The sequence below is a fragment of the Glandiceps talaboti genome, chromosome 2 (genome assembly GCF_964340395.1).
Source record: "Glandiceps talaboti chromosome 2, keGlaTala1.1, whole genome shotgun sequence".
In the NCBI taxonomy this organism is placed as follows: domain Eukaryota; kingdom Metazoa; phylum Hemichordata; class Enteropneusta; family Spengelidae; genus Glandiceps; species Glandiceps talaboti.
Window position 1 is genome coordinate 30396676 of NC_135550.1, and position 25666 is coordinate 30422341.

The 25666-nt window shown below is 34.2% G+C and overlaps 3 protein-coding genes across 3 annotated transcripts; 2 read left to right on the forward strand and 1 right to left on the reverse strand.

Moving 5' to 3' along the window:
• Nucleotides 1–3435: 3435 nt before the first annotated feature.
• Nucleotides 3436–8115, forward strand: LOC144446532 (uncharacterized). Its single transcript, XM_078136321.1, has 6 exons — nucleotides 3436–3582; nucleotides 3987–4138; nucleotides 4747–4883; nucleotides 5584–5744; nucleotides 7192–7343; nucleotides 7998–8115. Exons 1-6 carry the CDS (start codon nucleotides 3436–3438, stop codon nucleotides 8113–8115), a joined length of 867 nt encoding a protein of 288 aa, XP_077992447.1.
• A 233-nt stretch (nucleotides 8116–8348) lies between these two features.
• On the reverse strand, nucleotides 8349–15541 carry LOC144453666 (TATA box-binding protein-associated factor RNA polymerase I subunit A-like). Its single transcript, XM_078144996.1, has 10 exons — nucleotides 15418–15541; nucleotides 13313–13464; nucleotides 12797–12861; nucleotides 11942–12204; nucleotides 11292–11416; nucleotides 10076–10228; nucleotides 9495–9561; nucleotides 9215–9332; nucleotides 8815–8996; nucleotides 8349–8481 (listed from the first exon to the last, which is right to left on the reverse strand). Exons 1-10 carry the CDS (start codon nucleotides 15539–15541, stop codon nucleotides 8387–8389), a joined length of 1344 nt encoding a protein of 447 aa, XP_078001122.1. The 3' UTR covers nucleotides 8349–8386.
• A 1065-nt stretch (nucleotides 15542–16606) lies between these two features.
• Nucleotides 16607–22388, forward strand: LOC144450936 (multiple coagulation factor deficiency protein 2 homolog). The gene is made up of 3 exons (XM_078141699.1): nucleotides 16607–16617; nucleotides 18774–18943; nucleotides 19952–22388. The coding sequence occupies exons 2-3, from the start codon at nucleotides 18783–18785 to the stop codon at nucleotides 20241–20243; spliced, it is 453 nt and encodes a 150-aa protein (XP_077997825.1). The 5' UTR covers nucleotides 16607–16617; nucleotides 18774–18782; the 3' UTR covers nucleotides 20244–22388.
• The last annotated feature ends 3278 nt before the right edge of the window (nucleotides 22389–25666 follow it).

Sequence of the window (25666 nt, forward strand, 5' to 3'; positions counted from 1 at the left end):
TGCAGATACCTTCTTTCTCTTGCTTTCTTTCCAACGTGTAACACATGATTCCACTGTGTGCCACACCGCCACCCACAGAGAGCGTTCATATAAAGGAGGATGGGGGGGGGGGGGCGTTACTAATTTTTAGATAGGGATGTGCCGCCCAAGTTCTTACCCATTTCTATGATGTTTTTTTTCGGTGGAAAACGGATCCATAACTATGAGGTACTTATAGATCACAGACAAGGAAGAAATTTTGTGTATAAAAGCCGCATAAACTTAGCAGACCCAAGAATAATGATGTTCTGTACGTTGGTGGCGCTATATAGATCTTCACCTGTCTTTACCTGGCTTTCTTCTAGATCTTTGAGAGTAGAAAGCATACATGTCTGTTTTCACATATGCCGTGTCACATGTCATAGTTACGTGCGTCAGAGCGTGCAAGGTCATTTACCCCAATCGGGATGGAAATATTCCTGACTATATATATAAACCTAGTAACATAATTTAGTATGCACACCCGTATATGTATAACATGTATAGATAATGGAAGCTATAGATAGTTTATTCACATATTCATGGTATATACATTTACTAATGCACATTATTTATTCATTTATTTATTTGTTTGTTTGTTCATTTATTTTTTTACTTACTTACTTTCTTACTTATTCATTTGTTTTGTTTGTTTGCATTGTTGAATATCAGAACCAGTGTACTTTGAGTAATCATCGAAGACTCCCTAAATACGGCTTTATTTCCCTTGTAGTAAGCATGTCACGTAGTTGTCACTTCATTGGGGACAGTTCAGTTGAGTGCAAAGTTTACGTTCAGTACGCAACATATGTAGTCAGCTTTTACATATAGTAACTGTTAGTATCGTTGCTAATCATGCAATTACTTGATATTTCAACAACTGTAAAATCGGGAGTTTGTCTAGCAAGTGGTAGTGCCTTCGGATACTTACTGGAGCGATCTTTGGGTAAGATTTTTTTCTGATGTCGTTGGAAACCAGTTTTCTTTAAAAAAAATTTATTAATACAATAGCAATATAAATGTGAATCGAACCATGGCACTTTATGGTCACTTTTGTAATTTATTTTGTTGTAATTCACTATTTGCATACTTTAAAAGAATGTTGTCATTTCACGTAGTAAACGGGTATAACGTGAATGATTTTCAAGTTGTTATCTACAGAAAGTAAAACTATGTTCATGTATATAATTGATATTCCTTCACTGTACTAAAGTGGACATTCGTAAATACTCTTTTGTGCATAGAAGTGTTAATACTTGGAACAGTCTGCCACAGTCTGTGGTTTCACCATCAAGTGTTCAGTCTTGTGAGCAACGACCTGATAAACTTTGGGAAGAATTACTATACAAGTTTGATTGTCTCTCAACCAACCACCTTAGACATCAACATGCACTCATTACATGGACGGCGACGACCCGATTTTATTTTAGCGGTTAGCCTAGTATCAGAATTTACCAATATACCTATATACCAATATACCTATTATATACCTATTATACATATGTACCTATATAGCTATATACTTACTATATCTATATACCTAATTATATACCTATAACGCTAACTCTACAACTACAGGTTTTGTCGTCACAAAATGAACTGCGTCAAACATATAGTAAACATCTGCCAAGGATTACATTGTATTTCATTTGATAAAACCTTTTCTCTAGATCTAGTAATACATATGGAACATTTTTTTGAGATTAGTTTTCGGATATCCACACCTGTATGTGTGTGGATATCTGAAGTGAGCAATAGATGAACCACAGTCATTCAGTCTCAAAAGCCTACAACCAATCGTAAGAACGAACAACCCAGTAGAGGATCAATGGTCCTACCTTACAATGTTACATCACGACACTTGAACAGAGGCTTTACTTACGGTATCAATATCTGCATTCAGCCTACAAAATCCTTGCGGCAATTATTGGTGTCCCCAAAGGACACTGACAAAAAAGGTGTGGAGTGATCTATGTAATTCCTTGCCAGGGTCAGACCAACACAGGCCAATGCAAACATACATACATAGGGGAGACAGAGAGATCACTCAAAACTAGATTTTTAGAACATAGCAGACCAAGTTCCAGCACATCTGAAGTCCCCCAACACATCCACATCGAATCACCAGGACATTCAGTCAACATCAATAATGTAAAATCTTGACACTGAAACGAGGCATTTTATAAAAATAATAATAATACATGGTTTATTAAAACAAAAATGTGACAAAAATAAAATGGTCAAATTGCTTGAGTTCACACATTATTCAGTAAAATAAACATTTTAAGAAACAAAAATAAAAACAAGTTGATTAATACAACAAGTCCTAAAAGTAGTAAAAAGTCAATAAAATACAAAGTACTATGAATAAAGTTAAAATACAGTTACAGTAATACTAAAACAAAGTACACACAAACACACACACAGACACACACACACACAGACACACACACACACACACACACACAGACAGACACACAGGCACACAAAAAACGACTACGAAGTAACCAAGGATACATAAATGATAAAGCAGACAAACATGCAACGAAAAACGTAGGTCACCACTTTTAAACAATTACTTAGCCAGTCTAATGCTATACACAACAGGACTGTTTTGAATGGGGAGTGAAGGAAGCCATCTACATCCGGGCACTTAAACCATAATTAAACAGATACGGAGGGTGATATAAACTTCCAGGCACCTATGACCACTTATTAGGCTCACATGTCCATAAGGTCACATGTACTGAATAGTGACAATCTGTTGACAAAGACTGAAATGTGCAGTCAAATATTTCAGGTAAAATTTTCAAGTTGTGGTTGGAACAAAAATTATATTGAATACTTAGGTTTACCAAGACAGATGAATTTCCATTTGAAGTGCAAATATTTGGTCATATCCATTATAAGTATCCAGTTGTAGTTTCACTCCTTTTAATACTATTCACATTTTGAAAATTGGAAATTAAAATATTTGTGTATTGTTCTACATATCCAGTATACAAACCTGAAATCATCAGAAATGCAGTGCTCATGACAAGCGGTACTCCGTCGAAAATATGGCTATCTGCTTGTGCTACATGTAAGTAGAATAAAGGGTAATAATTATTGATTTAGCATTCATCTATTTTAGTTTGTGATATTAAAAGACATACATACATACATACATACATACATACATACATACATATGACATATGCTATTCGAAACCATTGGAAAATGCATTGATCATTTGAAAGGTACACATTGACAATGGCACTGAGTGAATTTAATTATTTAAGGTATGGATTTTAATTTACCTTGACTTTTAGGTATTTCCTACATCAACATCAACATCAATGAAAAATATTTGAGAAAATAATGTCAATAATATACTTTAAGATATACATTTCACTCCATTTCCATTTCTTCCTAGCAATGGCCACATTGAGTCTTCTGCCAGTGGTAGGGGGAGCACAGATTGTGAAGGCCGTCAAAACAGACCACTGCTCCAAAGGAGAAAGCATGCCATTGAGTATATTAGGTGGATTCATTCATGGTGTTGGCATTGTCATGTGTGGAGCAGTAAGTCACCTAATAACCAACATTGACTACCACAAATGAGTTGTTAAGTCTAATTTCATCACCTTGTATAGTATTGTTTTTAAAGCCTAACAAGACATCACACATCACAAATAGATGGGCTATATATCTAATAATCTTTAACAGTTCAGCAGATTGCTTACCTATATATCAAGCTGTAGTGAATGAGTAGAATTTACAGAATGTTGGGGAGGGGGGGGGGGGTCACTGTCAGGCCTTTTCCTACATACATACTAAAGACCGGTTGACTCAAATCCTTTAGAAAATTGTACAATTTTATGTGAAATATGTCTGTCACTCTTGCTTGTGACTAGATAAAATCTAAAAAAAAAACTGATATAAAGACATAAAAGTAGTATAAAGTTGGCAATATTTTATGACTACAGTGCCCAGCGACAATTTTGGTTCAGCTTGGTACTGGTACGGATAATGCTGTGGTTACGATGGCAGGATACCTGACTGGTGCATTGCTGTATGGTTTCCTTGATGAAAAAATACCTAGAAGGGAGACAAAGCTCTTCAGAGAAGGTGGCTGCACGTAAGTCAACTTTATTTTGATGCATTAAATGTTGATTAGAAAATTTTGACAAGGACACAATGCTTCAGAGATTTTTTAACAAAATTGTGAAATTTTTTAAAAACATTTATTTAGAATATGAGGATTGGATTATTTTCATTGATTTCATAAAAGGCTATGCATGGTTAAGAAACCTTTACTAATATTGTTTTTATTATAAATGAAAATATATCATGAAAATGTTGTAGTTAGCATATTATTAAAGTAATGAAGGTCATTTATTGTGATACAATAATTTGTTTTCTTTACATGGACTTCAATATATTTACAAGTGAATACAGATGGTACATAACCATATTGGCCACTATATATGTCGTGAATTATATTTATTATTTTGTGTTCTACGTTCTTTCCGTTACAAGTTGGAATGCGCGTGCATTCTTATGTGAGTAAGTTTTCCGTTATAGTTGGAACACGCATTTTATATAAAGTACAGAGTTCACAGAGTTCCCAGTGTATCCTACTACTTTCTTGTATCGTCATTACTATCACTGCTGTTTTCGAACCCCTTTCAATTGGGAGTCATTCACTATATATACAGTTGTTCTTTGGATATATTTGTTTCTCAGAATAGATGATTTCCTGAAGATTAAAAATTATGCAATATTAGCATTGCCATTGACATGTGGAATAGGAGTATTCCTGTCTCAATATCCCACATATCTACCAGCTGATACAGTGGGGGGTTATTCCTCAATAAAATGTGGTAAGCATTAATACATTCAATTATCACACACAAAGTTGAGGTAGTACTTTTGATCTTACAACTTAGAATATGATAACCATTGTTATTAATTTTGATATAACTAAGTAATAAGATAAGATGAGATAAGATAGAAATTTATTTAGTCCCTTTTAGGGTAATTGAGTTATCTGCTACAATAGATTATTACATCTAAAACAATATATCCAGAAATAAAAAGAAATATAAATACATTTACAATACAGATGAAAACACATTAAATTAGATTCATTAGTTTCTATTAAAAGTTTTGTTAAGGAGTGTGATGGCTTGAGGTATAAATGAATCATGATAACGGGTAGTACGAGAAGCTAACTGTCTAAATCTAACTACCACTCCTATCAATTCTCCTGACATTGATTTCCTGTCTCAGTGGGTTTGTTTCATCCCTCATTATGCACAACACTTTGTCTTGTCATTCGCTTGTGTAAGACTTCATCCACCTTTATCATGATAATCTAACATGTCGATAAAATAGAAGGAAAAGTAATAAATTGTGAATCAATCAAGATATACCCCCTAATTTGAAAGTTTTCACACTTCCCTCACAAAATGGACATATTTTATCACACTTCACTCACAAAATGGTCATATTTTATTTTGCATGTGTTATACTAGAGGTTACTATACTAATGATGAGAGCAATACTTTTACTCCATGTTAGGTATACTTCTTGGTTGTGTAAATCTACCTATTATCTTAACATTACGGAAGATGATTGGTTGTAGTAGCAGTATTGTCACAATTGCATCTCAACTTGTGCCGGAGTCATTTGCCTCCAAATATCTTCAGTCGTATAGATCTGGTTTCAAGAGATGGTGGCAGGTAGGTACTCAAGTATTACAATGAATAATAAGAAAACTGTTTTATTTCTATAGTTCATGGCATGGCAGTGAGTGATGAGGGACTCAGCAATGGCCTTTGGATACAATGACCATTTTTTGGTTGTGGTTGTGGTTGTTGAGTCAGTCATTATGTCAGTAGATATTGACAGGCTGTCATTATCATATCTATAGGGGTTAATCAACCCATTGCACACAATGGTATGAATGTAGGAATAATATATTACTTTGATTAGAAATGACGACATAAACATGTATGTAGTGGACAAGTAAATGTTTGCCCTGTCAAAACTTTATAACATTTGACCGAGTGTAAACTTGGTATGCACTTAAAACTTTAGATGTGTTCAATAAGTCAAAATTTATGTATGTGCCTAATCTTACTGAAAAATTGAAGTAAACACATTAACCCTTCCCCTCCTCTCCCACCATTTATCTCATGTCATGTAATATCATAACTAGGCAAAGCCCATAAGCTCGCACAGGGTAGATTCATTTGTGACTGGCTGCCTGGGCCAGGGTTTGTACACTTGATTTGGGTCATTTTCCAGGGGTGTTGACCATCAAAATTCATATATATATATCTGACATGAAGAAGAAGTAAAGAAAGTCAAAACTCTATGCAGTTGTTGGTTTCAAAAACCATCATAGCCATTAGATTAATATTTGTTCATTTTCAGTCAGCCAACTTATCATAGAGTAGACCCTCCACCAATATTGGTCTTTGGACAAATGTTTTGTTGACATGTTGCCGAACATCATGATTTCTCAATTCAACTCGATGATTTAGGAATGTTACTATACCAACAAACATAGGAAAGTAGTTATTCTTTTTAGAACATGTAAAAAATTTCAATTATGTCAAAACCGCACTTCGACAACTCGGAAATTCAACTGCGCTATGTCATCAGTGGTCCATATCACGTACCGTGCGTCAAACTTCCAAATAGTGTAACAATTTCTCTTTGAGGTACAGTGATGCTTTGATACTCATTACAATGTTACGATAATCGTGCCAACAGACCTACTGTTACAATAGTGCAATGCATGGCGTTGTGTTGCCTATGTTATATGACGATACGGTAGCGCATGGAGAATGCACATAGTGTATGCGTAATCACTGCTTGCCGCAATGCATCCTTGGGAGAACCACCAATTTTTTCCACATAGTATATACGATGCACATGCCTACAAGTCATTGAGCCACTGCGCAAGCTAATATAACTGTCTATCATCTGTTGTGGTGATGGCAATGGTAGTGGTGGTGGGGGGGGGGGGGTTACTTTGAGTCCCTAACATTGAAATTGGCATGAAGACTTATCAGTGTCGAGTTGGGAGTGATTTTAATTTTCACTTATGTTTTTCAAACCATTCATACAGTACTCTATCATCTCTTACACAGCAACACATTCCTCCACTATATTTTACAGGTATTGTTTGCAGTTGGTGCAGTAGGTGGTGCCTACCTATCTGCAAGATCTACACATTCTTTAAGTACAATTTCAGGAGTAACTAAATCAATGGCGTTTGGAGGTGGTATGGTTATGATATTTGGAGCAAGAATGGCCAATGGATGTGTGTGGTGAGATATCTTACATTGTTGAACAGATGCAAATATTTCAAAATTTCAAAATGTTTGTACATCATAATCAGGATATTGCAAGTTTCCAAGGCTAAATAATTTACTGAAAAATGTATCAGTAATTATTTTGAGAACCGAAATGTAAAGTAACAAAAGTAATTAAATGACACAGTATTGGATACAATTTGTCATGGCCTAAAAGGTGCAGTCTATGTTAGTTTTAGTGTAGTTGTACATACCATAGTCATTTAAATATGGAAGAAAGTAAACAAAAAAAACAATTCTTATTCTCAGGTTTGAAACACTCATATCAAGGACTATTTTGGATTAGACAGTAATAGAAGTTAAAATGACAATATTACACTAGTGTGTTGGTATTTTAACATAAATCATGCCTTGTTGTGTCAAAATTATCTCTTTCACATTACTCAATAACAACACTGATAATGGATGACATATTAGTTTGATAACCCCATTGTGTAAATACAGTTTATGTAATATGTCATGTAGAAAGCAATTCATGATACTTTATATGTCATATTACCTGTGACCTGTCAAACTAAGATAACTGTTTACCTTATCACACGTTCTCACACTCCGTGGTACGTCTGGCGATAAGTGCACACTATGTTGTCTTTTCTTGTTATTTTCCAGTGGGCATGGAGCAACAGGTGTGAGTTTATTATCTGTACTATCAATAGCAAGCACAGTGGCAATGGTAGCTGGAGGACTGGCTGCAACTAAACTGATGCAGATAACCAATATGATGTGATGTGATATAGTCTGTCATTCTCAACACAAAATGGAAAGAGAAAGTCGAGTACCACACCGATAGGAGCAAGAATAGCAATGCAGTGTAAACAATATCAAAAATGGAAATGTTTTATTGACAACAGTTACACACATGGAAATATTTCTATAAATTACATATCATTGTGTAATATACACACATATCTTTTAGTAAAGAAATAAATATATCTAAATTAGATGTTTTTTTCAGCCCTTATCTTTTCCCTGATTGATTGGTTTGTGTTTGTTGTTTATCATTTGTCTTTCTTCAACATAATTGCTTTTTTAAGCCTTTTATAGGAATTTGTGCCCTTCAAAACCTTCTTGGCACTCTTCATAAATAAATTTTCTGCAAAAAATGGAAGAATATATAACCATCAGAGGAATGCTAGGATGGATGCACAGACATGGATGATTCCAAACTGTACACATTGCAGGCTAATAAAATGGCAAACTTCTTCATCTACGACAACAAGTTTCAGATATTTGAAAGTGCATTCATCTTCAGTGTGTCTTGATAGTGCCCATTTTTTTACAATCATGGTGCAATTGTATTCAGGAGGCACACCCTATTCATGGGCAGACAGGAAGAATATTCCATCAAAACACACTGTCTAAAATTAGCATGCTGAAATAATTCTGAATCTTTGACTATTCAGGAATCTATTACCATAATACATACCTCTACTTTTTGTGAGATGACTTGAGGAGAGCAGAGTTGCTATAGCTGCTTTACTGTCCAACAACTTCCTTTCTTGCTCTGTGTCTGTTCTAATGTGACACTCTCTAAAATGATAGGAAGGCCACCAACTTGACCTACTAGTCCAACATTCTCTTTTGATCTTCAGCCCTTCACGATTGTTTCTATGGAAACAGGAAGTAAATACATGTAACATGGGCATCCAATTGTTGAGACTATTCAGACTTCACACTCCAGATCTCGAGTAAAAAGACATGAAGTTATATAGAGTTAACATTCTTTTTTTTCCTTTATACCCATACTTGGACATTTTTATGTTCAAAGTATACTATACCTTGGACTAATATACTACTGTGGTTCTGATATCATTTATGTTACTTACCTTTTTGAAATTAGTATTAACAAGTCTGCTAACATTTCCCATGGTTTGATATCATCCTGCCAACATGCATAGTCCAGCATGTCAAACAAAAATGGCAGTGCAAGAGCTGGATTATCGGCTACAATTGGGAACAAAAAATTATCATCATGGTCAATTGTTTACAGTATGTTGTAACAGTATGAATATATTCATACAAAATTATAAAAAAATTTGGAGAAAATATTTTCCAAAATAACTGAAAATATTAATCCATAATTCATAATATGTGTTCAAAACATACCAGACTTCTGAACGATTTCAGACATGTCCATTGCCAGCTCATCAGATGGGACCAAGTACAGTAGATCCTGCAAGAATTAACCATGGAACAGATGTGACCACATAGCAGTACCTTTTTCATATGACTTTACAGATATAAGTGCAAATCATTCATCATCAAAATAATTTACTTCAAGACCAGTTTGCAGTTTGACATTGTTAGTCATGGTTGCTATGAATGACAGTACATATACTATGATCAGAAATGCTTATGTTCTCTGATAACTTGTTGCTACAGACATCCCCATCACTGGGACATAAATATGGCCATCACTTTTAAGTTGAAATCTTTTGACAAAAAGTCATGTTAAATCTTGATATGAAATACTGTCATAAAATACAACTTATGTTGTAATTTAGGTCATTTCATTGTTACTGCATGTACACGGCAAATTCACTGAAATGGTATTATTATGACTTCTGAAATCACAATTTTAGCAATGACTTGTTTGTTCCATTGACATCTTTATTATATTTTGATATGCCAAAAAAGTTAATTTTGACATTAGTTACATAAATTTTGTTTTAAGATGTACACGTTACCTTTAAAACAAGCACAGATTCATTGGGATGTGCATCGTGTTTCTTCAGAAAGCTATATAGATACTTGTGTGCATTTGGATTGTTTGAATTACTGTCTCTGTATTTATGTAGAACAGCTTGAGCTTCGTCATATCTCTCCTGGTATTCCAGTATCTGTGTATATAAACACTTTAATGATAACTGCCAGCTTGGTGCAAGTTACATCATGTTTTCCCTTTAAATGACACTTGCCGTTGTCACTTAGAGAAATGGAAGTTGTGTATCTGAGAAAACTGTTAATACATCAACTTACTGAAAACAGATTCAGATTGCCTTTTTTTAATAAAAAAAAAGCTTTGTTACAGAAATATGTCCATATTTACAAAATAACACTACAGGGTGGCATTTCTAGTCTTTCATGGTATTCTGGCATCTAAGTATAACTAGTAATTACTGTTAGTGTCATTCAGCCAGGAATATCTCCCATACGATGTAGTTTCTGTACTTATCCTGGTTGGGGTAAACAATGTTTGAATGTCATTGTTCACAGGTACCATTATTTACTCTGATCAGGAATAAACAGATAAAAGTATTTCAGGTAAAATAGTCTTCAAACGAGTGTATTGAAAAACTGCCCTGGACAACCTATGTCCAATCAACCCCAGGATTTGTAGCTTTGAGAGTAGACTGCATACATACCTTTTTCCACATACACCAATTAATTTCCACATACACCATTTCATACCCTTTAGTTACATGTGCCAGAGGTCATTTATCCAAATTTGGATAAATCATAGACTCTCCTGGTGGAGGGTCTATGGATAGATTTATGGGATAAATCATAGACTCTCCTGGTGGAGGGTCTATGGATAGATTTATGGGATAAATCATAGACTCTCCTAGTGGAGGGTCTATGGATTTATAGGATAAATCTTTATCCTTAATATGGGCTATTTGTAACTCACTTAAAGGAAGGTGTGACCTCAAGGAAACTTGTGTGTTCATTTTACTGTATTAAAAGCGTCTTCAAATTGTTATTTTCACGTTACAATGCCATAACCAGTCAAATATATACCACTAGAGGGCGCCATTGCAATGTGATGATGATTGGTGCACATTGTTCCTGTTATCTCACATCCATGCTTGTGATTGTTTGTTGTCCAGTATAAAATCTTTGATCCTTCTCATATTTCAGAATATCAACATCAAATTCTTAACCCTTAAAAAATTCTCTCACCTCAACATATTTAGTAATAAATATATCCCAGACGCCTGGTGTATTCATCACGACTTCAAAACATTCTGCAGCGTCATTGCCATATCTCACCATTTCATTGGATTTATCATATCCACTCTGCATATCTATAAAGAATATGGAGACCATTAAAGTGGCCATATGGATGAGAATTTGGTATTTATTTTGGATTTTTATTTGATAAAACAGCTTCACTATGTTTTTCTACTTGAAAAAATAATGCAAAAGAACATATACCGAGTCCATGTTCGTAACTCAATACATTGCAAAAAAGTGTAAAAAGTTTGTTATTGTATGTAAAATAACAAACATTTTACACATTGCCTAAACTTTAATCAGAAGATCCAATTGTTGGGTTGGGTGGAATGATTCTATGAGAAGACATGGGTATGTGACTAATAGTGTAAATGAACTTGAAAAAATAAATATGGATGAGGAATGACATTGTTAACTGGAAATTTCTTAAAATTTAAGTACTGACTTTGTGCTCATCAGTACCAGCATCCCTCCCTCTCTCCTCCTTTTAAGTCTTTTAATTCACTAAAAGTTATTTTGAAAAGCAATTAATATTAACTTTCAACCTGCCCTTTGACCTTTCAATATTCAAAAGAAAACTTTCACAAATACTTTACCTAAATCTGTTTGAACATCAGTATTTATAGTTGTTTTAGATTCAAGCCACATCACATAGTTTATCAGACCCCTGTACAAGAAGACCATGGTGTGCCATATCTCCTCCATTTCTTTCTTACTAGAATGGATGTTTCTGTTTGACAATATCTTAGCTTGGTTCAGAGTACTGTATGCCTCTTCCAACTCTCCTTTGCTTAGTAAGTAAAATGCGTGCTCCACAGTTTTCTGCGAGTGATCATGAATCATCAGTTTCTGTAAATACCTTTGTATTCAAATGAAATGAAAACCATAAACAATATCAGTTAACAGTAGTATACATATTTAGTAGCTGAACAAAATCATACTAGGAAAATAACCACTAATATAATAAAGTGAGGGGGAGGAATGTATCTGTGTGTGTGTGTGTGTGTGTGTGTGTGTGTGTGTGTGTGTGTGCGCACGCACATACCTCATGTGTGACATTGTATGTGTGTATTGGGAGGGAGGGTGACTTTCAAAATTTGACTTTATGCAGACATGTCACCCTTTGCAGTATGTTTTTTATCCCATTAGTGAGTACAATATTGGGTCCATTCTCAAAATTTTGGTTTTAAATGGGCAATGCTTTTCAAAATCTCCCTTTACAAATTTCTTTGTTGGCCTGACAACTCAAGTATGTGCAACAAGTGTTACTACAATCAACAATACATTTTGCCCCTCATATGCCAGACATCCTATATTTAGGATGTAAGTACATAGCGTTACAGAAGCCAAGTCATTAAAGTTTTAAGATCGTGCATACACAACAACTAGTCTTTCAGTCTACAGTTATTATTTATCATAATTTGCCAATCAAAACATGAATTCTTACTTACACATTAAAGACTCGTACAATTCCTGGCCCTGTCTTCGGGTGATTATACATAATCTGAATTCCACACTGTGATATGTGATGACAGAATGAAAGAATGGTTAACTCTGTCATCGTTGCTGTACTATGAACAAAGACATCTACACTATGCTTACAATTTGATTACATTGATGTTTACTGCAACTGTACACAGAAATTTAAAATGTTAATCAGTAATGCTCTGACATTTCTTTAGTCACTCAATTTTCTCTCAAACATAATTTTTGAATGACTTTATCTTACGCTTTTCTGTAGAAAAATAAAAAAGTTACCAATGTGTACACAAGCGGCGGTAACTACAATATAGCAAACCTATAGGGTTTGAATAAATTTTTCCTCTATGTGGTACAGGTACAGCAGCTAGTACTTGTATAGGTAACAGTTTCTCTTTGTCTCTTAGTAAACTCTAGAGGTCTACAATCATCTGTACATCAACCTTTGACTCTTTGTGAAGTGAAACACAAGCATAGACCATCCATACCTTCCATACCACATCCTCCATATTGTTTGGTTCAAGACATATCGCCCTCAAGACTTGACCAGCTTCTATCCATCTATGGTTTAGCAGACATTCTCTCAACAAATGCAGCAACTGTTTAGATTTGGTAATGTTCTTCTTTGGCGTTCTCAATTCTGCAAATCAACAAACAGTAGTATGAAATTATAAGAGAGAATGTGCTGAAATGGAAGACTATTTACATGACCATGTTATTCATTCATCATTGCTGTTGTTATATTATCTTTATCCCCAAATACTCATTAAACCATGCAGCTGTAGTCCTTCAGTATTTCAATATGTGTTGCTTCAGTTTTTATGATGACATACTTCTTACTGTTTCTGTGACATAACTGGCTAACCCTGACAGACTGACTATCTTAGTGTCATAAATAGTTTTAAATGATGCTATTTTTGTGTATATCTACTATCCAAACTTTGAACAAATTTATTTCAAATGATCGTGAAGTGTTTCCCATCTGCACTAACAATGGCAAAAACATTTCCACATAATTATTTCACTACAAATTCAAATCAAATTTCACCATTAAATTCATTGTAGAACATGAGAGGTCAACAAACATTTCTAACTACAGATTCTGTGACTGTTATGATGGAGAATCCAAATGGATAATTGACATAATGGCAGTAGTAATGTCACATATACATGAACCAATACTTGAATGCAATTGGCTGCAATTTGACAATATACAAACATATGTTTAAGGTTACCCATGGGTTAACTTCTAAAAGATACCAATACCAATAGCCTGAACCTGAACAGCTGGGACAACTAGAGAAGTCAACAGAGACAAACAGTCAGTATACCCTTGAGACATAAATGACATACTAACACTGTACTAGCCCCACTGCTTATCCATTTTAATCTCCTGGTCTGAGCTAACAATCAGTCATGTTGTATGGTCTTGTAAGCTTAGTTCTCCTCCACTATATATATGGTTATGTATACTATGAAAAGTGTAAGGAACCAAATGTACATTCTTTCCCACAGACACCAGCTGACACAGGAGATTTGCAATAAAAAATAAAAATGAAAAAAAAATCTAAACGTAGGCATATCTCTTAATTGTGTCCCTAACCTGGAAGTCCCATATTGAGAACGTTAGAAACACTAGTAGTCCAAAGGTTGGCATCATTTTGTGCATTCGTCACTATGTTCTAAAACCTGTCCTTACTCTTCTCTACAATAGTCTAATTCCTCCCCCCACCTTTCTTACTGGATTGAAATCTGGGGAAACACTTATCCAACTTCTCTTGATCCACTTTTCCGTCTACAAAAGAAGATTGTTCGACTTACAGCTTTCTCTGACTACAAAGCCCAGTATACCATAGACCAGACGCTACACGATGATTCTACCCCTCTCTTTAATCAACTCAATATCCTTGACATACATAAACTTTGTAAACTTCAAACTTGTATGTTCATCTCTGACCTAAAACACAATCGCTATACACACACTCTCGACCATTACATTACTAACTAGTTGTCCCATAGCTATCCAACCAGAGCTAAAATCAATGGTAACCTTCTGATTCCAAAAAGTAAACTGTCAATTAGCCAACACAATTTTAAATATGCAGTTATCCAACTTGTAATTCTGTGCCCACAACAATAAGAAAGACCAACAATAGACAAATATTTAAGGCGAAACTAAAACAGGTTTTTTAGGGATAACTAAATCTTCCTGACCCTTTAACTTGCCTCTATAATTTCATTTCTGTATGTATGATTTTTAGTTATTTTTATTCATTTAATTTGCTACACAGAGAGATTTTCTATTATTTATTAAATTTTCCTCCGATATAATCTCCATCACAATATTCACAGGAGATGTATTTTTGTCGTTATATCTCGTACCCAAAATTAGCCTTAATTGTCATGAACATTTGGTCCACGGACTTTGATTAGTTCCTCGGAAACTATTTCCATGGCCCTCACCAGAATTCTGTTTTGTATTACTTTCAAAGAATATATATTTTCTTTTCATCTTCTTGTGGAATAAATTTCAATTTAATTTATTGCCGGAGTATTATTTTTTTAACTGAATTAAAACTAGATGATGACCTACTTCCAAGTACAGTCTCTGCACACAGAAAACTGTTAGTCTTGTCACTGAAGGATGAAAGTATCTCAGATGCCACATCGTCATCACTGTCTGCATCATATGCAGATCGACCATCCATCATCAACATTTTCCATTACCTTAAAAACAAATTCAAAAGTAAACTCAAAAGAAGAAAACTGAGATTGAAAATTTATTTGTTACAAAATACAATGAATTGAAATTGTAGAAGAAAATTACAGGTTCAAATTGGAACTATAAATATGAAATACCCCACACTTCAATTAATTTCTTATTTTGTTTAAATTTGTTTTATACAATAACACACAAACAAATTAACAAAAGAGAAATATATATCAACAGATGTATACATATGTACTCACAAACACACACACACACACACACACACACACATACATACATACATACATACATACATACATACATACATACATACATACATACACACATACATGCATGCACAGGCGCTCGTGAAGTTGCTACTAGTACTACAGTATACTATTAAAGTTCTACTTAGTTAGTATACCAATTCGTACTACCCAATACTAGATCACAGAGAGCTACGACGGTGAGGCCGTCAGCCCCACAGGTACTCGAATCAATGTGTAGGGGAAAAAAATGTATTGTACAATGTATGTAAATATCATTTACATACATATTTTTTTTATTTTTTTTAAAATCATACACACTGATTCGAGTGCCTGGGGTCAGCCCGAATAGCGAGCAACGGAGTTGTGAGTTGTTCGCTGTTCAGCCTGATGGCCTCATTGTCGTACATCTCTATGCTCTAGCAACTTCACGAGCGCCTGTGTTTCTAACTACTAGTATTTGTATGTACATATTCCTGTCTGTCACTCACCTGCGTAGTTCAGAACGACGAAGCGGAGCACGGAGCACATGGATGGCTAACCTCTGACCCCGAAAGACCTTCTAAGTTGTTCGTAAAAAGAAACAGTTATATAGAGAACAGTAACAACATCAAAATTAGAAAAAATCATCATTAAACCCCTGTAATGGAACTTCAATAGTTGTAAACCAAAATAAAGCTAAAGAAAGAGAAGAAACAAACTATACAGAGGATAACATATGTGTGACCTTTGGGGCTTTTTACAGGAAAGCTAGAGGTCCTTTTCAGGTTTGTGCCACCTCATCGTATAATTTTGATACAGCTGGAAGAGTATTACTGTAAGTACTGTCTGTATGCTTATATATTATACGTTAACAAAACATGATAAGGATTAGATGTCCTTGTGCAAACAGTGTAATGAATATACGATGAAAATACAAGTTCAAGAATTTATATTGTGTCCAATGAAAAACGTAAACAACAAGCAACCATAAACTGTACACCTATCACTGTATCAGTATCCCATGGTTGACGAAGTGACCACATTGTAATGTTGATGTACTTTAAACTTCACAATACCATCGTTATCCTTCTTTGCCGGATTTCATTATTGATACATAGAGCTAGAAATTAATAACCTATGTATTTGATATACAGGTGTAATTCTGGTATACCTCGTTTCATAGTAAGAATTACATGTAAGCATATGGATAACATTAACAGGAAGTCATCCATGGGTTAGTGTAAAGCCATCATCACTGTGTAGTGAATACATATGGAGAAGTACACGTAGCCTAAAATCTAGGCGATTTTTGAGATTGGGAAATTAACATTCAAAATCCCCAATCGCCTGAATTCTGGGCTATGGTGAAGTAAAATGTTCATGGTATTGAAACAAAAACAACCGAAATATGACAACACAGAAAAGGGGAAACATTTCAAAGAACGTATTTTGTGTAAAGAGTGTATACCCATAGAGCTATGAGTTATAAAATACAAATATTTAAACAATAATGTACACCCTCCCAGCCCATAATGGACGAAAGCAAACTTTGAACGACATAATGGGCGAGGCGACAGCTGAGCCCATTATGGAGTGCAAAGTTTGCTTGAGTCCATTATGGACTGGGAGGGCGTACATTATTGTTATTATTTTATAGTTTTGCTAATTCCAGTGAATTTGTAGACCGAGAAACGCAAAACAATGTATAATATACACAGCGCTGAACATCGTCTGCCATGTTCGGCCCGGAAGCTGAATACTAATCATAGCGACACACGTTATTGTTATTACGGACATAAGCTGGTATTGTTATGCTCGTTCTGGGGCCGCGATGCCCAATAACGGAGTACATTATCAGTAATAATGTACAGCAATGACGTCACAAAATTCACTGGAATTGGTAATGCTATAATATAATTCACAATAATACTTAGTTCTTGTACCATTACCAAAGTTTCAAATTACTTATGTAGTTATGAGTATTGTTTAGCCAGTTCAGGTGATAACGCCAGCTAAACTTATTGGCAAAGCTGTTGACCTGAACTTGTAAGTAATTAGATAACTCTCAGTCATGACACAGGTAATAATTAGTACTGTATTTTACTGATCTGATGAATGTATTTAAGGATTTTGAAAATATTTCACAAGTTTCTAACCTTGTCCCTTACCCTGCTATCCTATCCTAACCTAAAACCTATAAACTTTAGTATACCAATTGTGCAAGCCAATTTGTATGTGTGTTCAAACAGGAAATATGGGTTTTATACCCTAAATTGTCATGCTATATGACAACATCTTGGTCTACATCATTGTTTTTATAGTGTAGTGCTTAGAATTTGAGTCAAAGTGCTCAGAGTCACGGCCTGTTTCCTTAAACTTTCTTAATAGATTAAACTTGTGCATGGAAGAATTCTGAACAAATACAAATTTCATACAGTACATGTGTTAGAAATGAGTATACAAATAATACCAAATGGATAAAAAAATCCCTAGTAATACACAGAAATTGTACTATAGTATTTAACAATGATAGAAAATGGAGAGTCAACACATACGTACGTATGCTATAGTTTGACAATTGCCCAATCAGACAAAGCAGTCCTGCAGTACAAAAATGTTTGTTGGTTCTAGTTTTGCTTTCCAAAATTTTACACATGACTTCTAACATCAATTGACTACATACACACTTGAATCCAATGTTCCAATCAACATTTTAAATATCAGGAATGAAGAGTTTGCTGTAGGAATATCATTTGTTTTTGAGGAGAGATTTACAAAAGACTTTTCCCCTAAATGAAATGACTTTTTATGCAGAGAAATGTTACTTGGACCTTGGGATGGGTGTCTACGTCCAAAGTTAAAAGACAGATCTGACCTGACATCTCATAATGTAGCATTATAGACAGTTTGTGATGAAACACATTTCAAAGAAGTATTGTCGCAATCTACCGCCATGTTTTATCAAAATGTGTCATTTCCATTATATTACAGCATTGCAACATGGACTCTTTGAAATTATGCAGTATTTGTCTTGTACTGGTTTGCTGTCTTTTTAGTTTAGCAAGTTGTCAAAATGATGTACACACAATGGATGAAGGTAGTGTTCCACATGCTAGGTCAAAGACATTGAAAGATAAAGGAAAAGTACAGCAGCAGCAACAGTGAGTTCTCTTTACAATTTACCAGATTTATTTTTACTTAACATTAGTTATGGTTCATTATTCCCAAATACCTTAAGTAAATTGGAACAATATTTTGAACTCATTCTGATCTCTGTGTGTGTGTATGCATGTGTATATGTGTGTGTGTGTGTGTGTGTGTGTGTGTGTGTGTGTGTGCGCGTGTGTGTGTGTGTGTGTGTGTGTGTGTGTGTGTGTGTGTGTGCGCATGTGTTTTGTTTGTGTATGTGACATTACAATATTTCAAATGATTTTCATCCAAGTTATGAATTTTGTGTATTGCGTATTTGATATAGTTTCCTGACTTTGATGTGCATGTACTCATCATGTATTGTCATATGAATGAATTCTACACAAACTTTGATGACCTCTCCAACTGTTATTACAGTTACACTAATTCATTAGTAGTTATAGTCAGTGAGGTGTAACATTCATACCATGGTATCACTCACCTGACAGGGCTGAACAACATGACATATCTTACAGTCTAAATAACAGTATGTGCAGCATTTCCGTGTAAAACATGATAATTTAAATTGGAATCATTTCTATCATTTCTATCAGCTTGTATGTTGGTCTGATGGGCTCAGTTGTACAGTCTTCCTGTTTGAAAATAGTGTACATGTCAACATTCTTAATGTACAATTTAACACACTGTCCACAATCAACTCTTGCAGGCCTGTATGCAGTTTTTTCCAACCATGTCTTGAGGAAAAAAATTGTTCACAACTTTCATTGTTTAAGGTATTAATTGGATTGATGTCGAGTGTAACTGCATCACTACCATAATCAAAACTCTATAATCAAAACTCTTATAGATCTCCTATATGTGTAATAGTACAACTATTTCTGTATGAGTGGTACTAATGGGTATTAGGGGCTGTAGATCTTTTTATAATATCATATTGTGTCGTCAATCTGTTGTTCTTTAGTCTGTCATACAGTTAAGTTTACTCAATTGTTGATAATTTTCCCATCAATTTTTCACAGACACATTAAAAGTCACTTGGAAGATGAGATTGGAAAACCTGAGAATGAGATGACAGATCAAGAACTTCAATTCCATTATTTTAAACTCCATGATTACGACAACAACAATCTGCTTGATGGTATTGAGTTGGCGTCAGCCATGACACATTACCATGAAGAAGATGAAGGTCATGAAGGCGTACCAATGGATGAGGATGAAATAGCAGAAATGATTGACCAAATTTTACTAGAAGATGATACAGATAAAAATGGTTACATAGACTTCCCAGAATTTGTATTTTCAACACAATAAATAGTATCCAAAGACAACATGTTTTATGTAGATCTGTATAGGCTGTTTAATCCCCATCACTCTGCCCAAATATCAGATAGTTTTGTCGATATATCTAAAGGTTTGTTTCATTATTATATATATTCATTTATATATAAAACTTATTCTTTTTGACCAAAAGAAAATGAATTAGGTAAAAATCTTGATTTATGCAAGAATTTCTATTGAAGGCATTCAAATAAGAATGTCTTCCCTGGAAGGACAAGAAAACTACATCAATATTTTATGAAATATGAATATTTTATTAATGTTTAAGGATCGATCTATGATCTCGCAATATTGATGTTAAGGGTGTTATCTTCATTGTATTATATTAATTTTTTTTGTGAGCTGACAATTAAATATACGAAAGTTCAATTTACAACTTGTAAGAATAAAGTTGTTCATTATCAAATATTTTACCATCCAGTTCAGAAAATTATCAGCCAAGCCATATTCAGTTTATGCACAACAGATTGAAATTTGTCATGATAAACAAAATGAAATTATGAAAAATAATGCTGTTTTCAAAAAAAAAAGAAACTTGTCATTGAGAAACAGGTAAAATCTTTAAATGAAAGTTTCATAATCTCAAGCTAAATCTTAAAAGACAGGGAAAGCTGCTGTGTAAGTGATTCATTCATAAAGCTATTTGTAAGGGTAATGTAGTTTATTCAGACTCAGGGTATATGATTCATTCATGCAGACTAAACACATTGTGCAGAATATTAGAAAGTCATCCTTCCAATTTTGTAGGACTTTATCACCTCAATATTGATTTATCAACACCAGTAATTATATAAAGCAGCTACTAGACTCTGGTTATTTGATAATTATATTTCTGAAGTAGTTGCAGGCCCTAAGGAAAACATTAGTACACTATGGATCTTTTTGTCTGTTATCACTAGAGAGAGGAACTATGTTGGTCATGAATAGACAGCAATATAACATTTTTCCCTTGAAAGACCAGATTGTGAACATGCATTGAAGTTGAAGCAATATGATTTGATGGAGTCATCAACTGAAGATCAACAAATAAAAGAAGCATAAATGAGTTGAACTAAACAAATTAAGTCATGTTATAAATTTATTTAATTAGATTACACATGTTGACAATTATCAACACAATGGTGTATAATTTAATTTCTGACTTACTGAGATGTTTTGGATTATTCAACAAAACCAATGTCATAGACTGAGAATGGTGTTTTGGATTCAGATTTACGTCTATGCCCTCCGTGTGTACTTTTATACAGATATGTTCATTTTAAGGTCAACAGTCAACTCGGAGGTCAAACTACTTTCAACAACTACATACTCTACTATTGGAGTTGTGTAAACGGTAGGATCACTATTTTAGTTCAGTCTATGTCATTTCTTCTTTGACGTTCTTTTGGACACTAAATTCTTATGTTTCCTGTCAATGAGTGTGGGTATAGAAAGGGCCACACAAAGACAAAGGGAAAACATTGAACAAATGAAGTGGTATGTTACTATGTATGGAGGGATAATTATACCAATGTTAGTTTATGGAATTTTTAAAACTTTAGGGTGTAGAGACATACTTATTTTATAAACAAAACAGTATTTGAAAATTTCAGATCTGCAGACTAAATCTTATTTGTTCATAAATCTACTGCATTAGTGATTTTGTTTACAAAGTGTGATATCATTGATCAGAGGTACACAGATATTGAGAGTTATGAACATACCAAAAGTCATGGCCATTTGCTATCTGCCTGATATCAGGTATTGATGCTTGACCTCAAGCATGCCTTGTCAGCAATATTTTGTATTGACCTTTGACCTCATAATCATTGGGAAGTATTGATAAATCCTTACAACACAACTGATTCTTGTCAGGGTAGCTTTGTTACTAAGGTCTACTTAAGGTTATATTTTGGTATTTTCTTCCACAAGTCATTACTGGGACTTCCATTGGATGGCTACAAAATTGTCACTTTGTTATCAAATTGTGAGTTTCGATCAATGTATGTATGTATTACTATCATTTATTAATTTTGATGTCACAATATACTTGTTCAGAAAATGATCTCCTTTCATACCTGTTCACAAATTCATTACTATAATAACGAAATATATTTCTTTCTCAAAGAGAACTGATGCAGCTCACATTTTAAAACTTGAATAAAATAATTTGTAAAATGAAATGGACATTTTGTGTTTTTCCTTGATGTTCTATGTACTATAGGAGTTATTCTCAGTACATAAACAAATGAATTGGAGTATGTATCAGTTTAGTGGTCTGAGATCATCGCATTAGTGTAGGAGTACAGGGGATCATTTTGTTCTGGACCAACATTTTCTATAGTTCACACCTACAATTAATTCTAAGTGAGACTTTGGGATGACAATGTAGAGCACACTTGTGTTTAATAACACAACAATGGATAACGTCATTTAGATACCTTGTGTGGTAGAAGTGTCTCTAGTATGTGCTTTCTAAGTTGTTTACCAAGAAACAGTGGAGAAGCTACCTATCTTCAATACTGGTAAAAGGTAAAATATGACTCGGAACACAGCGTACCAAATATGTGTCTGGAATCAAAAAGGAACACAGAAGAAAAACAATGGCGATTTATACTACAGTACAGGAATTTCTCGTAAAATGTCACAATGTGTCATCTGTAGCAGTCGATCGTACCTATATTCTAAAATCCATTTATATTTTACAGTCATTTACTACATCTTTCATACGTGATGTCTTTCCCCATCACAACTTGTTTTGTTGTTTCCGATCGCTATCAAGGATGGGAGCCTGTTTGTATAAACGAAAGATGTACAAAAATATATCATCTGAACTGTGGCGACTACTTTTGAAATGTCATTACTTTGGTATATATTTATGGCTGACTTGTTATAGATGTTTAAACGAGGTCGTAGTATTTGTAGCGGAGAGTAAATATGTATCTTTCATTTGGCAAGTTAGTAAACGTATAGTCAATTTCAGTCTCTTAAAACCTTCAACAAGACAAGTGTCGTTGCTATTAAATGCCCTGTACGTCAGAGATAAGTGTAGGTAAGTCAGGGTCGTAAACTGTCAGGGTATTATTGATGTTCGTCGTCTCCAGTTTGCTGAAAATTACAATAATACAACTACCAACGGAAATATAATAAAGTATATATACGTATATTGAGCTACGGACTCGACCACAACTAACGATAATCTCAAAGATCTAACTGCTTTCAACTGTAATGTGGCTGCTTGCTAATCCGTAAGTCTTTCCCGTGGACTGTACGTGAACTGTGTTACTTGCAGAATATAAATGTATCATATTTTGATAAATTGTAATACACAAATGATGATAATTATGGTGCGTCTTTATTTTATAACTACAGTAAAATTCATTGATGCAAAACAGTCTCTACTAAAAGACACCGAGGAACGTCAAATCAGGTACTTGGGCCACACAATCAGAACTAATAAAAGGATCAGTTTATGATGTGAGAAGGACAGGGAGGGGACAACGCACTAGTACTAGTAGGAAATGGTCAACAGATGTGACAGAATGGATGGAACTAAGTTATGCTAATGTGCCCGACTTGTGTATGACAGGAGGGACTCAGAATGGAGAATCCGAACCATCGGGATCGTCAACACCAAAACTGAACTGAACAAATTCATATTAAATTGCCTGTAGGGAAGTGTTCAATGCGTTTAATTTAATTTACATAACGTTGTGTTACCATTTACAATAAAACAAATAGAGATATCGCATGATATGGTTCGGTGGAAGTGAAAACGAATGAATATGAAACGGAAATCAATTTGAAAATTTGAATTTGAAATGAAACTGAATTTGAAATGAAAACCGATCTGCAAATGCAAGTGAAAACTAATATGAAACGGAAATCGATTGGAAATGGAAATGCAAGTGAAAATTGATGCGAAACAAACTTTTTTTCTTTTTTTAAACTGTCAATTGATATGAAATAAATGTTTCGTCTTTTTGTCTTTGTTCTTCTATTTTCTTCCTTTTTTTTTCTTTTTTAAAATCAAAATTGATTTGTGATATAATGAGCCTCCTCGGTTGCCGTACAAGTGCGATGTAGAAGAGTATGACAAAGGTACAGATAAAATCCCACGTATTATATTCACCAGAAGACTATGGCAGGCCATTGTTGTAATAGTCATTAAAACATATTGTATCACATTTGTAATTAACCTTTGCATGTTGCTATTGGTTATTGTATATACATTTGATTTGCATTCTTATAGTTGTACTTTGCACATGTGGTAAAAATCAAAACTCGGGGACATTGTATTGAAATCTACTCATATTTATGCGAAAGTCAAAATATCAGACCAAACGAACGAAAATACTACTTATATTAATACCCCTGAACTACAAAAGCATCACTTAATCTCCAACTCCATGGTTAAAAAGTACAATAGTAGCTCATCAGAATACTTACCTGTCAAATTTGTTGCCAACGTGAACATTGATATCGAATAAATAATATACCATTACAATCGAGAGGGGGGAACAATTCCATGAAATTGTGATGTCAAAGTTATAATTGCGGTTACTAAGGTTACGTGTTCTATTTAAAAAAATGGGTAACATTGAAATTGATATCACCACTCAGATCAGAATGTGTAAAAACTGTGTGACAAAGGACAAGGAAATGAGACCATTTATTCTGTTTCCATGGGAATCATTGCCATGCCACATTGACACCTATATTTCGATAGGACTGTACTAATGCATGCAGATTTATAATTACGCTACTAGTAATAGCGATTTTACTACATATTCACACCGCTAATATTACTCTCATCTGTCAAAGAAATCTCAATTACCTCACCTGTCAAAGAAATCTCAAATTCACGCATACCTCACTCATGTTCATTTATCAGATTATATCTTCCATTCTGTAGCCTGTGAAAAGTTCGACTTGATGTAGTTGCTGTATTTCACTTTTTCTTATAATAAGATTCAACTACGACCTGAACAGTTTCAAGTTGTCTCTCAACCAAGCAGAAGTTTATAGCTCATTGTACATAGTTTGATATACTTATGCTAGACGGAATTCTAATTTTCACCATTTGAGTTTTTTTATTTAATTTAACACACAGGATGATAAACCAATATTGGAATACGACAGGGAATTATAATATGACAATAAATGACCCAGTTTCTAAATAGAAATATCGGAAATGGGATAATACATGTATCATTCATTCAGTTAGCCTAATCTGGAATTCATTTTATTCATGGTATCATCAAAGAGGTCTTGGATTATATTTTTCTATGACCTTTTATGACAGCTTGAAGCGGAATATCTTAATAATCAGTAATAGCTATCGCTGAATTTCAGGAGTGCGAGTTTCACGAGAATTGCCGAGGGCTGTGGTAAGATGACCCTTTTTGAACACATAA

Coding starts and splice junctions, on each gene's coding strand:
- LOC144446532 (XM_078136321.1), top strand. CDS start 3,436: ATGGCCACATTGAGTCTTCTGCCAGTGGTAGGGGGAGCACAGATTGTG. Junction 4,139..4,746: donor TTCAGAGAAGGTGGCTGCAC/GTAAGTCAACTT, acceptor TTTGTTTCTCAG/AATAGATGATTTCCTGAAGA. Junction 5,745..7,191: donor GTTTCAAGAGATGGTGGCAG/GTAGGTACTCAA, acceptor TATATTTTACAG/GTATTGTTTGCAGTTGGTGC.
- LOC144453666 (XM_078144996.1), bottom strand. CDS start 15,541: ATGTTGATGATGGATGGTCGATCTGCATATGATGCAGACAGTGATGAC. Junction 12,205..12,796: donor ATTGTACGAGTCTTTAATGT/GTAAGTAAGAAT, acceptor TTGAATACAAAG/GTATTTACAGAAACTGATGA. Junction 11,417..11,941: donor TGATGTTCAAACAGATTTAG/GTAAAGTATTTG, acceptor TATTCTTTATAG/ATATGCAGAGTGGATATGAT.
- LOC144450936 (XM_078141699.1), top strand. CDS start 18,783: ATGGACTCTTTGAAATTATGCAGTATTTGTCTTGTACTGGTTTGCTGT. Junction 18,944..19,951: donor AAAGTACAGCAGCAGCAACA/GTGAGTTCTCTT, acceptor AATTTTTCACAG/ACACATTAAAAGTCACTTGG.